Source organism: Pagrus major, chromosome 12 (genome assembly GCF_040436345.1).
Source record: "Pagrus major chromosome 12, Pma_NU_1.0".
In the NCBI taxonomy this organism is placed as follows: domain Eukaryota; kingdom Metazoa; phylum Chordata; class Actinopteri; order Spariformes; family Sparidae; genus Pagrus; species Pagrus major.
Genome location: NC_133226.1, coordinates 17,676,688 through 17,692,418, shown reverse-complemented (window position 1 = coordinate 17,692,418; position 15,731 = coordinate 17,676,688). Strand labels below are relative to the sequence as shown.

The 15,731-nt window shown below is 40.7% G+C and overlaps 1 protein-coding gene across 2 annotated transcripts in view; it reads left to right on the top strand.

The window, feature by feature from the left end:
- The window catches only part of LOC141006338 (astrotactin-2-like), a 301,384-nt gene extending 287,860 nt beyond the window's left edge, over positions 1–13,524 (top strand). For both annotated transcript variants that reach the window (XM_073478512.1, XM_073478513.1), the window contains 3 exons: positions 7,903–8,003; positions 8,536–8,719; positions 13,290–13,524. In XM_073478512.1, the coding sequence (XP_073334613.1) occupies positions 7,903–8,003; positions 8,536–8,719; positions 13,290–13,524 (520 nt within the window). The remainder of the gene's footprint in view (positions 1–7,902; positions 8,004–8,535; positions 8,720–13,289) is intronic.
- The last annotated feature ends 2,207 nt before the right edge of the window (positions 13,525–15,731 follow it).

Genomic DNA, 15,731 nt, shown 5'->3' with positions numbered 1-15,731 from the left:
CTGACAGTGGATGAAGAATAGTGTGGGAATGACCATTAGTTTAATCTCTAGAAATCGGGCTTCCACTAACAACAACCTGCAACAAGAGCCTAATTTCCAACTTTGTAGCAGTGTTATCTTTGTTTAGGCATTCTCCACAGTGTTATTCTCTCTGATAAGAGCAGAATTTACGTCGGAACTACGTCTGAGCACACATCTGTTTGCAGCCAGCTGCGCTTGTCTTAATCAAGAGCCTGATAAGACCTCTCCTGGTATTGGCTTTACACTTGATCATTACCAAGGCTGCTTTGGCCCTCATGATTCCCTCCAAAACTTAAATGCTGTTCGCTCTATGAAAAGTTCCACACCTCATTTCAAAAGCTGTGTTTTTAGAAAATAATCAAGGAGACAACTGTGGTTTGTGCCAAAAGCCATAGTGTGCAAAAAGTGTAAATTAAGCGCCAAAAAGCAACATGTGTCAGGTCAGAATTCAACGTCAGGCTACATACTGATATACTTGTATGACTTTCAGACCTTTTGCACCATTCACTAACCGCAAACTTATAGGATAGTGTTGAGTTTGTGCGTCATGACACATAAGTGGGGTAATTAAATCTGTGTCTTCACTCTCTGATTGTCTGTTGAGTACAATGTTGAGTAAAGCTTCAGTGTCCCTGAGGAGCAATTTGGCTTACAGACAGCAGTGAATGAATAATAAATACATAACAGTATAGCAGTGAATGGAAACAACAAGATTGCACAAGTACACAGATCAACACCAACGTCACAGTTGTCAAACCATTTAGCAGCAAGAAGAAGTTAAACCCACGGGCCACCCTGTTGCCTTCACAGTGAGTAACAGATTCAACTGATCTTGCGCTCCTTCATGTTTTTAATAACAGTTTGTTATGCTGTATGCAGTACAACAATCACGCCTTGGCTATCGGCTTCACTTGACAGACCCTGAATCTTCCCTGAATTGTCTCAATCCCAGCTGTCCTGCATCTTCCTGATTGTTCCTCAGCTGCTTCTAATTGATCTAGACTACTTAAGGCAGTGTCTCCAGACACTTAGTTTGTCTGTATTCCTTCTGAGTTTATGCTTTATTTGATTTTTTTTCCCTCCTGTCACTGGTTTGCCAGCAGCCTTTTACCGATGAAGACTCATATCCTGACTGTCTTCTTTTGTAAGGTTTAACATTAGCCAGTGATCATCAGTCACAGGCCAGAACACATATCAGTCTTTACCCCGGCAGTGTTCCGGCAAAATACTGCAAGAATGATTCAAGACATGTTTTCACAAATGGATCCATCATGTGCACATAGGCAGCAAATACCTTTTTTTTTTTTTTCCAGACTTTCTGAGGAGGTGGTTACTCAACAAATCCTGATGACAAATTCATGTCAGTTAACTGTGAGTTAGACAGTATTTCTTCATTCCAATGGAAGATTTCAGATCAATTGTTTATGAGGGATGGGATCAATCAGGTCTGGTGTTTATTTTTAACAACAAATTTAACCAGAATGGCCGTGCGACATGCGCAAAAGTGATGCTACATCATGCATTCATCTTCCTCATTGGATATTTTATCCCTTATGGCGCATGTCTGACGAATATTAGGCTCTATTTATCACAGTAAAACTGTTCTGTGCTGTGGAAATGTTTGTTGCGAGGAAGCGAGTCCAGTGTTACACACCAAACCCCCCCCCCCCCCCCAAAAAAAAAAACAAAAAAAAAAAAAACTTGGTGGAACCCATTTGTATGTTATGTAGTCGCTTCATGTGATTGAAAAAGGGCTGTCATGGCTGTACATCCTTTTACCGGTTCAGCCAACATGAGGACATCACCTTTTATTTTGTAAAATGTATTGCTGGAACGATGGTCATTTAGATTTTCTATAAATATCCTGTGCACAGATTTAAAAACTGAATTACTTCTAATGGGGTGATGTCATCATTACATTCATTTAGACTGTGAGCCTTGCTGATCTGCAAGTGAGATCATCCCGAGCAGAGATAGCTTTTCTAATTTACAATGAAAGCAAAAGGCAAAAGCAGTATTATTTAGGGATGTTGCACCAGTGCAGTGCCACTCAGATCTGTGGATTTCAAAGTCATGAGATACTGTAAGCTGCCATAAATTCTTCAGGCAGCGAGAAACGATTCTATGTGGCCTTGATTGATTTGCGGACCGGCTCAACTGATGTGTGTCCAAACGCTGACGTCATGGAAAAGGCATCCCCTACTGCCCTGGCTTCTCTCAGCATGCCAAAAATACTGCCCTAATTGATCCTCCCTCACTCTCACTTTCTCTCATTCCTTCCCTCTTGCCCCGTCTGTCTCCGCAGCACTCTGTCTTGTCATCTCTTGTTCAGCCATCTCTCCGCTGTCTCATTAAATTAGAGGACAATGGTTACTTTAATGGCAACATTGTTAATTTACACAAACACTAATCTGCCATTTGTCCACTTCATTGTTTGCTGAGCTTTCAAAACTATGGCACGCAAACAAAACCGAGCCGCTTCCAAAGGAGCCATGTGCGGCCAGACAGCCTTGGAATAGATGTGAGAGACGAGGAATTAGAGAGAGGGATAGACAGAGCTGAGCTATATGCAAGCAATGTAGATAGAGAAATAGAGAGACAAAGGAAAGTGTATCCGTGTGTGGGTGGGTGGGTGGCCGGGGTAGTTGTGTGTGTGTCTTGCCAATCCTGTTACTTGATGTTTTGACATTCTCGTGGCAGGCCAGACTGCGGCGGGCTCCTTTGTTCTCCCAGGCGATCTTTATCATCACTGAGTGCCTTTACTGAGCTCCGACACCACGGTCCTTCCATCAAGACCCCTTTACCGCTACTATCTGTGTCCATGAATGAGATCCTAACAATGACTGTTTACATGCACACAAATATTCCACTAATATTCTGAATTTTACAGGCATCGTGTAAACAGGTTCTTCCATTTGCATAGTACAAATGAGGTGTTATTCCAAATGTAGCAATTTCCCAGTAAGACATGTAGGATATACCGGTATTAATCGAGTTTTAGAAGCTTCTTTGGACAGGGGGGAACAATAAACGTGCTTTTAATCATTAAAGTTCAAATACTTTGTTACTGTACGCATTTTTTTACTTTCTACCCCCTATATTTTGAACACGAATATCTGTACTTCCTCATCCTTACATTTTAAATACAGGATCGTTACTTTAGTTTTAATGCATTTGAGGGCGATTATTTTTATTGTGCGTAAGAGGCGTAACAAGACGGAAACAGACAGAGACGGAGACTGGAATGGGGAGAATAGGTGTTGCAAAGGCAGTGACATGGATGAAACTGAACACTGCTGACAACGCCGGAGCAGATTCTGAGAAGCAAGACATTCCTCATTCCTCATTTAAGTACATTTCAGAGCCTGTACCTTTTTGCTTTTACTTGAGTAAAGAAGTTGAATCACTACTTCTACTTTAAGCAGTCTGTACTTGTACTTGAGTAAAGAATGTGTGGATTTTTGCCACCTCTGATTGTTATGAAAGACTTGAATATCAACAGGTTTTTGGATACGCACAAATATCACAACGCCGACCTTTTCAAGGAGATGGTTGAAGGAATGAAAGAGGGAGGCTGTGTTTGCACGGTCTGACAAGTCCACCTCCAGTGGTGCACGTGGCTCCAGCCATTCCACTTTTCCATATTTTGACATAATAAACAATATGTTAGGGCACACTGGTGGAAACTTAATTTTCATAGACATGCAAATGGCTTAGAATCAATATTTTCTTAAATGGAATTAAATGCTGAATATTTTGTGCATGTAAATGCAGATGGACATCTGCCGAAGGCTCCTTTGCATGATTACGATCAAAATGTTGTTAAAATCTTTCTTGTAAAATTGCACAAATGACCATTTTATCCCGCTTTTACCCAAATAAAGTGCAGATCCCCAACTCTCTGAGAGGCTTGATCTCCTGGCAGAAACAGCTTTATTACAGTACATAACAATCTTGTAATTGCTGTAGGGGCTGTGTAAGGGGAAACAGTACCTGTCATTGATGCCAACCATTAAAACGGCCTAAAAACAGCAATAAAAGGCTGGCATGCTCATATCCTGGGTCCCAAACAAAACTTTTAACAAATTGCCTTGATAAAACTCCCGCCTCGTCGTCGTCCTGCTCCCCTCCCCCTCTCCCACCTTATTGTATCCATCTGCACGTTATGTGGCCACATAATTTAAACAGTGTGACTGTTACATGCCGGCATTGTTTTGCTGGGCAGAGGAGCCAGTGAGGCCCGTGCGTCTTTGGTGAGGTTCTTGGGGAATACCGCATCCACCCTGCTGAATAACAAGAGCAGACAAACTATGTGAGCAATGTCCAAACAGGTCATGTTACAAACAAAACAATCACTTGACAGCATTGGGACAACTCTCAGAAGACATGAGGCAAATGGGTTTAGGAAGAAAAGCAACTTTTGTAAAAACAATAATATCCTAATTTTTTTTCATTGTCATGTATTTTGAGAAGTGTTTAGCAGTGGAATGCCATCTCAGTTGTTCATTTTTGTCTCGCTGTGTTTTGTGGTTTCCTTTTTGTCATTCTGTTGTTTTTACAGTGGTAACTCTGTGGAAATACTGCTGAAAGCTTACAGTTTTTCATAACTAGTTACAAACATTTCTCAATAATAGATTCACTTTTTCAAAACTTCCCCTGCAGTAAGAAAAACAGTGCGTGTGGACCAAAGGATGACTTTTTTTTTTTCACTGAAAAAACAACTCTACATCAGTACCATTGTGCATAAATGACATAGAACTTAGGTGTAATTAGACAAAATAATTAAAATCACCATGATTTACCAGGGTTGTGCAGGCCCTGTGATACTTTGTTACCGGGATTGTAATTATTACTAGTAACAAAGTAAAGGTTAAGTGTTTTCCCTGAGTTTTTTTGTCGGTTGCGCACTTTAGCTCGTTTCTGTATTTGGCTAACATGTTGTAAGCTTTCTCAGATATTATTTGTGTTGTCTGTCTTTAAAGAATAGTTACAGTTTTGGAAATACACACCAGAGAGTTAGATGAGCAGATTGATACCATTCTTGTGTATGTTAGTAAAATGAGCTGTAGCCAGAAGCTAGCTAGCTCACCTTAGCACCAATACTGGAAACATGGAGGAAGAGCTAGCTAGCTATATCTTGTTTAAACATATAAAAACCAAGATAAAAACAACAATTTGATATTTTCAGGTAAAATGTGCTGGGGTAATTTTTTGTTGTGGTTTCCAGTCTTTGTAGTAAGCTAAGCTATCAAGTTTCTGATAATTGTATGATCACAAACACATTTATTAAGTTTAACTAAACTATTATGTCATTGTTAAACCTATAGCCTACTACGCCTTTCTTGTTGCTTTATTAGGTTTAACATGTACTTTTTATATATTTATTGGCAGTTAACGATGCACTTATACATATACCTAGGCCTTATCATCTATTAGCTAGCACCCGTGACAAGGAACACTTTATATAGAAAGTGTTACAGAGAAAATGGTAAGCAATGTGACACAATTTATGTAGCAGATTTAGCTAAGCAAACATCAAAGCTAATGTTACTCCAAGACCCCTTTTCAAACTGACATTGATTGATGTCTGCTGCTCAGATACGATGTCTATAGGCTAATTCAGCAGAGCAGCAAAAGGAACCTGTGTTTTTTTTCCTTGGTGTTTTTCCACAGAGAGCCGCAGCGACAAGTTAAAAGTCCCCCCTCTCTCCCTACCACTGAAAGGATATTGGTGTCTTAATCTGTGCCACCCTTGATCCTTTTTCAGTTTCAGTATGGCCAGTTCCTCTTTGTACCTCTTTTTATTCAGAAATACACAGATTGGCATTTTGAAAAGGACATGTAAAGGTCATTTGTTGTCTGTTCCCAGTCGTGTGGCCCTACATTACTTGAGATGCATTACACTTTCCCAGTGTGTCTCATCTCCTGTTGCAATGTCTTGAACTGTTCACCATCGTATCGTATCGGGGTACTGAGTGGTTTGGAAAGCTGTCATGGAGCCCAAAAAATTCTGATGCCTGACATTTTCAGAGAGAGGAACTTTTGTCCTTATGGAGTGCTTGGAGTCAGGCCAGACTCCCCTTTACTCCTCTCTCCTCTGCCTTTGTGGTAGTGGCTGCACTTATTTTCAGACATAACGAAATCCCACAAACCTTGGCTCCTTGTTAACAAGACATTTTCTGAAAACGTATGATGTCAGTGTATGGTTATATATTATCAGATATAATCTCAACTAGCAAGACCTCCATCTTATCAAGCCCATTGAGATATACACTATTTAGGTTTTATTTGCCAAATAACCAAGATGCTTTAGCTGGTATAGGTGATATGAGGGGAGATTAGAGAGGATGCCAACCACCTTGTTAGCAACCCCCTGTTAACCTTCCACTTCTCTCGAACTCCCCTGATTTCTATAATTGGCCACCCACAGTCAAGGTCTGGACTGGGAGTCCATTCTATCCGGACCAAAACCTATAACCAATAAATTATTGACAATTGGAGCCATTTTTCAATTAAATTCAATGTAAACCTTTATTTAAACTCGATGAAACACTGAGCTTTCCCTCATTTCCAATGATGTTGAGTTACAAACAAGTTAAAAATAGGACAAAAATGGGACTAACCGAGGTTAGTCGAAAGGTTAGTGATTGATTTTTTAGTGTGCGTTGTAGATCATTCCAAGAGTTTGGGGCACTAAAGAAAAAAGGCTGACTTTCCAAATTCTGATCGCGAACCAGCACAGCATTTCTAGCCTTTACGTCACTAGCAGCCCAAGAAATTCACAGAGCAGTTGCATCCATTATAAATCATTCTACGTGTAGCCACTCAGCCAATCAGATTTGTGCATTGCGCCATTCCAGTCAGGGATTGAGATAAACATACATACACACACATGAGGAGACGAGTCGGTGAAATAAGTGAGAGAGAAAAGCAATTTCACATGGTGTACTCTGAAATGAGAGCGAAAATAGAGCTTTAATCAAGAGTGAGCAGACTCTTACATGTACGTTCTTCCTACAAGAGGTTCAAAAACTGTACGTCTCGTATCCGAGACTGTGGCAATTATTAAAAGTAACAATGTGAGATACAGAGGACAGAGGATCTCTTGAGCAAACATACATTCATGCACTGTTAATATGCACTCAAGTCCTACTGAGAGCACAGAAAATGAAATATATTTAAAATATATGTCGCCCCCTTTCTCTCAGCTTCCTCTTGGATCAGTATTTTTTAGTTGGGAAGAGGGTTACAAAATCAAAGCCATTAGAAAGGCTGTGTCAGCATATCCAAAGCCTTGTTACGCCAATCATTTGTGCAGTTGGAGTTTTAAAGGGGACCTATTATGCTTCTTTGTATTTTTCCTTTCCTTCAGTGGGTTTTATAGTTTCTTGTGCACGTAAAAGGTCTTGAAAGTTAAAAAGCCCACAGTCCGCGCCAACGGGAGCTCGTCTCTCCCACAGAAAACACTGCGCCTGAAGTGCCTGAAAATGCCTCTTCAGCAGTCCCGCTTTCAATTCCGTGACTTCTTGTCATCACACTGCGTCACCGTGTCACACATTTGCATAATTTATGCCTATATTCAGGATAAAAGTTAAGCTAACTTGAAGATGAAGAAAATGCGATGCTGGCTCAGGCGTGTGTGAGCTGACCAATCAGAGCAGAGTGGGTATTCGGTACGACAACCTTAAAGAGACAGGAGCTCAAACAGAGCGTTTGAGACACAGGGGGAATACAGAGCTGCAGCACTGGACAGTATGAGAAAACAGATGTGTTTTTTGAGCATTATTGCATGTAAACCTATTTTAGTAGTTACCCTTCACTTTAAGTTACCTGTTCTTGGGACGTTCACAAATAATGAATGTGCTTCTGTTCTTTTGTCAGGTTTACTCTCTACGCACTGGATAGCCGCGGCAGCCACTCCGAGTCGAGCTTTGTCTCAGTACGGACATCTTGTCCAATGGTGGATGACAGCCGAGCTGAAGGTACTTGCACCTCTTCGACTTTGTCCCACTTCTTTTGTTTCCATCTCTTACATCCATTCACATAATCACATTTTACCTAAATGGTTACGCACCCACTGAGTTCATATATTGCTTAAACTTCTACAGAACCCTGTACATGTACATTTTTTGGCATTGCGCTCATCGAACTCACAGATGCCGTTTTTTTTTTTCAATTACATAAAGAAATATGAACACAACAGTTCCCTTTTAGTATCATGTTTCAGCTAAACTTGGCCGGGATTCACATTCAGTTCTGTTTGATCACAACACGTAATAATTCTCACAGTGTGCCCATACTTGATGACATATTGTGGTTATTTGAACAAGCTGCGGCAAAATGCAAAAGGGCACTCCACCAATGTCACATGTCGAATTCAATTAAGTAATCATGGGGAGGGTCTGACGACAGACCGCGTTGAGTTGCATTGTGGGAAGCGTAGGACCCAGTGTATTTGGAGCTTGATTTTCACCATCTGTCCATCCGTGTATCTCTCTTCCGCCTGTCTCACAGAGATAGCAGACAAGGTGTACAACTTGTACAATGGCTACACGAGTGGCAAGGAGCAGCAGATGGCCTACAACACACTGATGGAGATCCCTCCTCCGTTGCTCTACAGAGTCCAGCACCACTACAATTCCCACTACGAGAAGTTTGGAGACTTTGTCTGGCGGAGCGAGGACGAGCTGGGCCCCAGGTGAGAAGACCCAGACAATAGCAGTTTTTCTCATTGCGGGCTTAGAAGATGCTTCGAATATTTCTAATTGTTGTCTCAGACGGTTGTTTTCTTGTCTCGAATTGTCCTCATCCGTTTCCAGTCTGCCACTATTTATCCCAAGTGTCCGTGCCATCTTGTTTGATGACGCTGTTGAGGATCAATTACAGTCATCCTGAGGTTTCTTACATAACAAAAAGCCAAAGCTGCCTGAGCCGGTGCTGCCAGATTCAGACCATGCAGTCATTTCTCATGGCATTGTCTGCACCCCCTCTGAGCAGGAGCACCATTGCACAACTCCCCCCCCCCTCCCGCCTGTTTCCAAAGTGCTTCTACTGGAAAGCAAGTGGGCAAGGTCACCGTGAAAACTCTGGGGTTACAGTCGCTCCTCGCATTACCATGGTGATGCCAAAACAGTGTTTGACAGCCAAGCCAAACACTAAATTTGATAGTCAGCTAACACTAACTCGACTTCCAACTCCATTTCCTCTTCTCTCTCATAAAAAAAAAAAAAAGAGCTACTCGGCGTCCACAACATGCCACCCCGACATCCCCTCACCCATGACCCTCTTAACGGGGACACCCCCATTGATAGTTTACTGTGTGAACAGACACTGAGACATTACGACAGCATGGGGACAAAGGGGCCTAAAAAAGCTGCGTGGGAGGAAGTGCAAACAATACTTTTTTAAAAGAACAGAAACATTCATGTATGAGAGTCTGACGAGGCAGCCGGACCAGCGCTGATGATAGCAACACGAGATCTTAAGTTACGGCCCAATGTTTTGGTTTGTCCACCCCCACTGCCTGGAAGCGCTCCTTTAAAGCCATAAATAATATAATAACGGTGGAATAACTTTGGTCTGTAGGAAGATTGTGCTTGTCTCTGATTGGTGAAGAGGGGGGTGGGAGGCACGGGTTGGCCATTGGGACTTAATATAGGGGGATTGGGGTGGTCGGATGGTGAGTTTGTGTGTGGGCAGCTGTGTGTGCGTGTGGAGGTGGGGATGTGGTGGTGGTGGGGGGTTGGATGAGCGAGCACGGATTATTTACTGCCTGAAGTTGGCAGGGTTGAGCCTCGTTGGGGTAATTTACAAGCAGGCTCTATTGGTGGTGCCTTTTAAAAGGTAACAGAATGGCCAAGTGAAACGTAAGCACAGTCAGCACTCCCCCAGGAGCCGAGAATCCCAGGAGCCCCCAGACGTCCACCAGCATTGTTACAGCTCAACACTGTCTTCTTTCATAATTGTATTGTTCTCTGGAAATGCTGTGATACATGGCTCTTTTTTTTTTTTTTAAACCTTTTCTGTAAACACAACTATTATCTTGTACTGCAGTGTACTTTTTCTATTTACACACAGCAGTCTCTTTGATTTGATGTTGTTTTTAGTTCTGGGCTGTATTCCCTTGACGCCGTGTTTGTGTCATAATCAATTACTCAGGGTGCATTTGCTTAAATCTCACCAAGCCAAATCTTTGACTGAGCAGCTGCAAAATGAAAGGTTACGCAGAAATAATATTTGAAATGTGTCCTCTCTTTTTTTTTAGTAGTTTCCTTGTTTGTCATTATGAATCACATTTAATGTGTTTAATTTGTGCCTCGCTAACATGCTCGCAAGCCTCCCTTGATTATGTGTTTGGTATTCTGTTGTTTCAGACGTAAGAATTTAAGGGAAATGAGAAAATGTTTCCCCCCCTCTTTCAGCAAATAAGTGAAAAGGATGTCTGTACTCCTTGCTTAACTAAAGACAGATGTTGATGCTCAGCAGACACTGCTTTTCAAAACAAATGGAATTTTGCCCTTCGCCGCGTGTGTTTTCCTCATTTTAGTACCCATATGAGCTTAACAACCTTGAATGCTCATACTGTAGGAGTATTCTGTAGGTGTACTTCTGTTTTGCAAGTACAGAAGAGGTGTGCGTGTGTGTGTGTGTGTGTGAGGCATCTTTTCTAAATTAAAGGTGACCTGACATATGGCTCCTTCATGTCGTAAACAGCAGCTCCAGACTCCGGACCCGGAGACAAAATTCTTAGTTTCACTCACTCTAGACAGCTGCCTCTGGTGTAGTGTTCAACAGAATCAGTATCCGACAGTTCAAAATGCAATTTCATATGGCGAAGTTGACCCACACTGGCAGTCCCATCAGAGTGACCGGAGGGACACAGTTGCAATTCTTTCAATTCTGGTAACATTTAAAGCTGAGCTTTTGTCCAGACACAAAGCCAGTGGAGGTGGAAGTGAGGTCACAATGCCACATTCGTCTGTTTTTCTTTCTTTTCTTTTTCTTATTTGTTGACTTTGTGGCAAAAAATACCCCCCTTGTACCAAAGTGGGTGCATCTGAGGTTGTGCTTATAAAGATCAGGTGCCTCAGTGAATTTTAGGGTGCCCTCTTTGGTATGAATTTTTTTTTTTTTCCATCAGTCCAGAACCTGTCTAATTATAAACAGGCGTTTTATTTTTTATTTTTTTGCTGTTGTTGTTGCTTTTTTTTTTTGGCAGCAGCACACACTTTGAGTGCTGTTGTGCAACAGACAGACACACAAACCAGAACTCACCTCTCCAAAGTTTCATAAACTACTGTGACTGATCGTCCGGTGCATATCTGAATCATTAAAGAGGCTCTATGTAACAATTTGTAACCATTCACATGAATGAAACACTTTTTTATCGGCCAAATGTGAGCGTTGTGACGTGACCCTCTGCCTTTCTCTTAAAGACCATATTTACGCGCCAGCCATTTTCCTCTGGCATCACGCTCAGGTTGGGAAGCTCAATTGTTGTACCGCTGTATTCCAAGTTGCAAGTCGCATTAACGCAGGGAATCTGAAAAAAGTTATCATTTGACCATTTCCTAATTGATCAGCAACTTAAAAGACAATGAATATTAGAAATCTAGAGGGACATCGGGCCGTATTTGAAGGTAAAACCACGTATTTGCTAACCTGTTAGCTTCTGTTAGATAACAGCTAACGTTAGCATTGAACTACTTCCTAGCTAACTTTATCGCTTGATAGTCATATGACAGGAAAGGTGTAAGTTAATTGTGAAATATCTTGGACACATTTATTTAAATTTAATTTAATATAAATATAAATTTATTTTTATAGGCGAAACACACAGGATGTAATCAAACTGTAATGTTAACTACAAAGTGGTTGAATGCTAACATTAGCCAATGGGTTACAGATATGTTGTTTTACCTGGAAATATGGCCCGATGTCCCTCCAGATTTTAATAACCTATCATCTTCTCAGTTGCCGATCAATCAGGAAGTCGTGAATTTATAGCAGTTTGCCAGATTCCCTGCATTTGTGCATGCAACCTGGAACACAGCAGCATGACAATATCCCAGCATTTCAGCTTCCCACCCTGAGCGTGACGACAGAGGAAAATACGGTCTATACAAGTGGATGATTATGTTGTTTAATGCTGCTGGACTGGGGATTTCTTTGTGAAGGACTCGGGTCGGATTTTCCACGACAGTCCAAAGGATGTGACTTTAATGCCTCGTCGCAGTGCCTCTCTCAGCTACGCTAACAGAGAGCAACAGTAGCTAACGTTCGCTTAGAAATGGAGTCCGCTAACATAAACGACCAGCTTCCAGCACAGCACACAAGTTCCACGGAGCCTTTTTAATGGAGCAAGGCTGATTTTTTTTTTTTTTTTTTTTTACCTACTTGATAACTAGATCGTTTATAGCAATATTTTCATTCACAAGTGCTTGTGGGTTGTACAAGGGACTTGGTTTTGAGTTGTCAACATTCAGCAACAGGACTAATGTGTCATCAATCCGCAGTGGTTCTGAAATGTGTTGTGCTCAGTAACACACGGGTCCAGAAGTGTGCATCTTCAATTCATTACAGAATGAATCATCTTGCTCAAAGCCTTTTAGAGATTGGACAATATTGATTGTGTCCATGGTCACCAAAACAACTAAAATAATTTTACTGCATCCATGTGTGCCCCATTTTTCCTTCATATGTACTTTCATTCATTTTGTGGGAAGTAGAGCCTTTAAAATGGTAAGTTCCCCCAAAGCTCAGTTACCTACTCACCCCCTTGAAGTTTAATAGTCGACAAAACATTTCTGGAACTTCACAACAAAACAGTGTTACATCGTTCTCCTTAAGCAGTAAAAAGTGTCTGGGGGCTGGGGAAGATCCCGAATTGATTTGAGAAGACAATATTTTGACCGTTGAGGCGCAGTTGAGCTCATTGACCCACTGCAGGCGGGGTGCAGGCTAGCACTTTTAGCCCAGCGGCTACAGTAAAGATTTTGGCTTAAAAACTAAAAAGTAAATAACTGTTTTTTTTAAATAAATTTGGAATCCCAGGGCCTCTGGAGGCTTACGCCGGATGAGCTGTATGGAACCATTTCATGTTTTGAGTCCCCATCTAGTTCAGTTGACTAGATAATGACTGAATTTTCATGTTTGGGTGAATTTATCCTTTAATCTGTTCCTGCATCTGAATGTGTTTATTACTGATGATGGGTTTAATTTAACTGAATTTGTCTGATGAAGTTTATTCTTGTCTTCTCCTCCACTAGAAAAGCCAATCTGATACTACACAGGGTGGAGAAAATTAGCCACTACTGCCGGTCCCTCCTGCGCAGCACCCACATCCAGAGTCGCACCGACACCATGGCGTACGTCTACTGCCGGAGCGAAGAGGGTCGACCCACCAGTAAAACATATGGCTCTTTACACGAAAGCCGCACCACCTGCATGGAAAAGCTCATTTCTGTACAGCGTAACACATACAGCAACACCAAACTCCGATGAGACAGGAGTTTGGAGACGAGCGTTGCTCTCCTTTTTTTCTTGTCCTGCAAAATGACATCAGTGATTGATGTACCTGGTCAGTCACCCTCTCTGCAGCAAGCGTCTCTCGAGTGACCGGTGGCATTTTGAAAACCAGGAGAGCCTAAAAAACCTCAGAATTCACTGGACGTTGTGTTCAAGCTACCGAAAAAAACATATTTTTGTGTGGCCTACTTTTAATATAAGAGAGAAGACGAAGAAAAGAAGAAAAAAAAAACTTGGAGCGAACATATTTCTCAACCGCAGAATGCCAGTGATTGCACATATCAACAAGAAACTGCAGAGTGAACATGTAAATTATCATTCAGCCAAGAGAAAAACCGGCTGGCTTAAATACTTTTGAATGTAATATTGTAGCTCCTTTTCGGTGCTCCGAAGCTTACCTGGAACACTTAAAAGAGAGGAAAAAAAGGAAAAATTAATCGCATAACTTATTTGCCTTTACTACCTTCATTTGAAAGGAGATATTGAAATGTGTTAAAGCCATCTGAAAATCATTTTTTATTGTTTTCTAATTCACATTGCTTAGAGAATTAAAGCTTTGCTTCATGAATTAAAATCAGTAAGTGAGAAACCATGTAGTTAGTCTTGTATTACATTTGATAAATGCAGTTGGAATTGCAAAGGCTTAGTGTGGTAACAGGATTGACAAATAGGCCTGTTGAAATTATGCAAAGAGTGGGTCGCATTCATACATCATATTCATTCATAGACTTTAGATTCAGCACTGATTCCACTGCTGAAATCTAGGGGTCCTTTTATCATCGTCCCTCTTTTTAAGACTACAAAATAAATACAATTGGAAAATTAACTAATTTCAAGGACAAGGTCTCAGACCCTCACACAGTAGATTATGCAAAAAAATAAAAAATACAATGCTTTTGCCACACTGAAGTCCAAAGTAAATACTTAATTTGTTGGGTTTTGGTATGTGACTTAACAGGACAACATGCTGATACTGGTTGAAATAAGAAATCAAATGCTCTAGCTAGATTTAATGATTTTGGCAAGACCACTTTATATGCTTGTAATCTAATAAATTACAACTTGCCTGTGGAATGTGACTTTTGTCATCAGATGTCATTGGTTGACAAGTTCTGCAAATTAAAAAGCGATCTGCTGAAATAGTTGAATAAGAGGCGCAGTATTAGACGTGACATAACTCACAATATGGCAACAATATGGTTAAACCAGTGACCGAAAATCCGAGCTAAAACTCAACATGCCGAGAGGATCTTTCATAAGTTCTCCCCCCACAACAGAAGTTTTTGGAAAATATGGCAGGATAATTTTGAGGAACAGTTTCTGGTGCCCAAACAGTTTGTGTTGAACCAGCTGTAAACATGTGGTACTGTCCACAGAAATGTGAAGAATCAGTGATTTTAGGGATCCCCGTGGTCCTTTTTAAGCCTCATAAGTCCAATGTCATATCTTTAAAGCCATGGATATTGTTTCAATGATGATAAACAATGCCTTTTTTTTAATACTTTCATCTCATGTTATATGAATTGTAATAATAAATTATTATATTGTAAATTTTAAATTGTAAAAAAAAAAAAAAGAAAAGAAGACATATGTATTATTATGTGGCTTTGATTGTCTTTTTCTGAAGAATGTGAAATATTAAAAATGTATATAAAATCAAAGGCTTTTCTTTCATCACAACAGTGGAACAGTTGTGTGGAATAGTTTAGGTTTAAAAATGAACCTGACTTCAACAACGCAAGCGGCATGTATTTCCGAATGATTTTCTGTGAAGCTTTACAGTTGTCCTGAATATTATTGGCTATTTTCCTGCCTAATAGAGTAAGTTGCTAATTCACCATTGAGTTATTGACAGAAAGGTTGAAAAATCAACTCTAAATCAGCATTTTTAGAGCAGTCACAGTTGATTTGTTGAAACATTCTACTGAATCAACATTGTACTAACATTTAATCAATATTTTCTTTTTGTGCCTCGTGACAATATTCCCAACATTTGTTCAAAATGAGAACTGGGAAACAACCATTTCAAGGGCTTGTTTTTAATAAGACACTTCCATGCAACCTTTTTGGTTTAGATGACAAAGAAATCAAAATAATGTACACGTTACAGGGAAAAAACATCTAAGAGTCGCTTTTAGAGGGAAATGGTCAAGATGGGGGAGAGTAACGCCCACCAGAAAAGT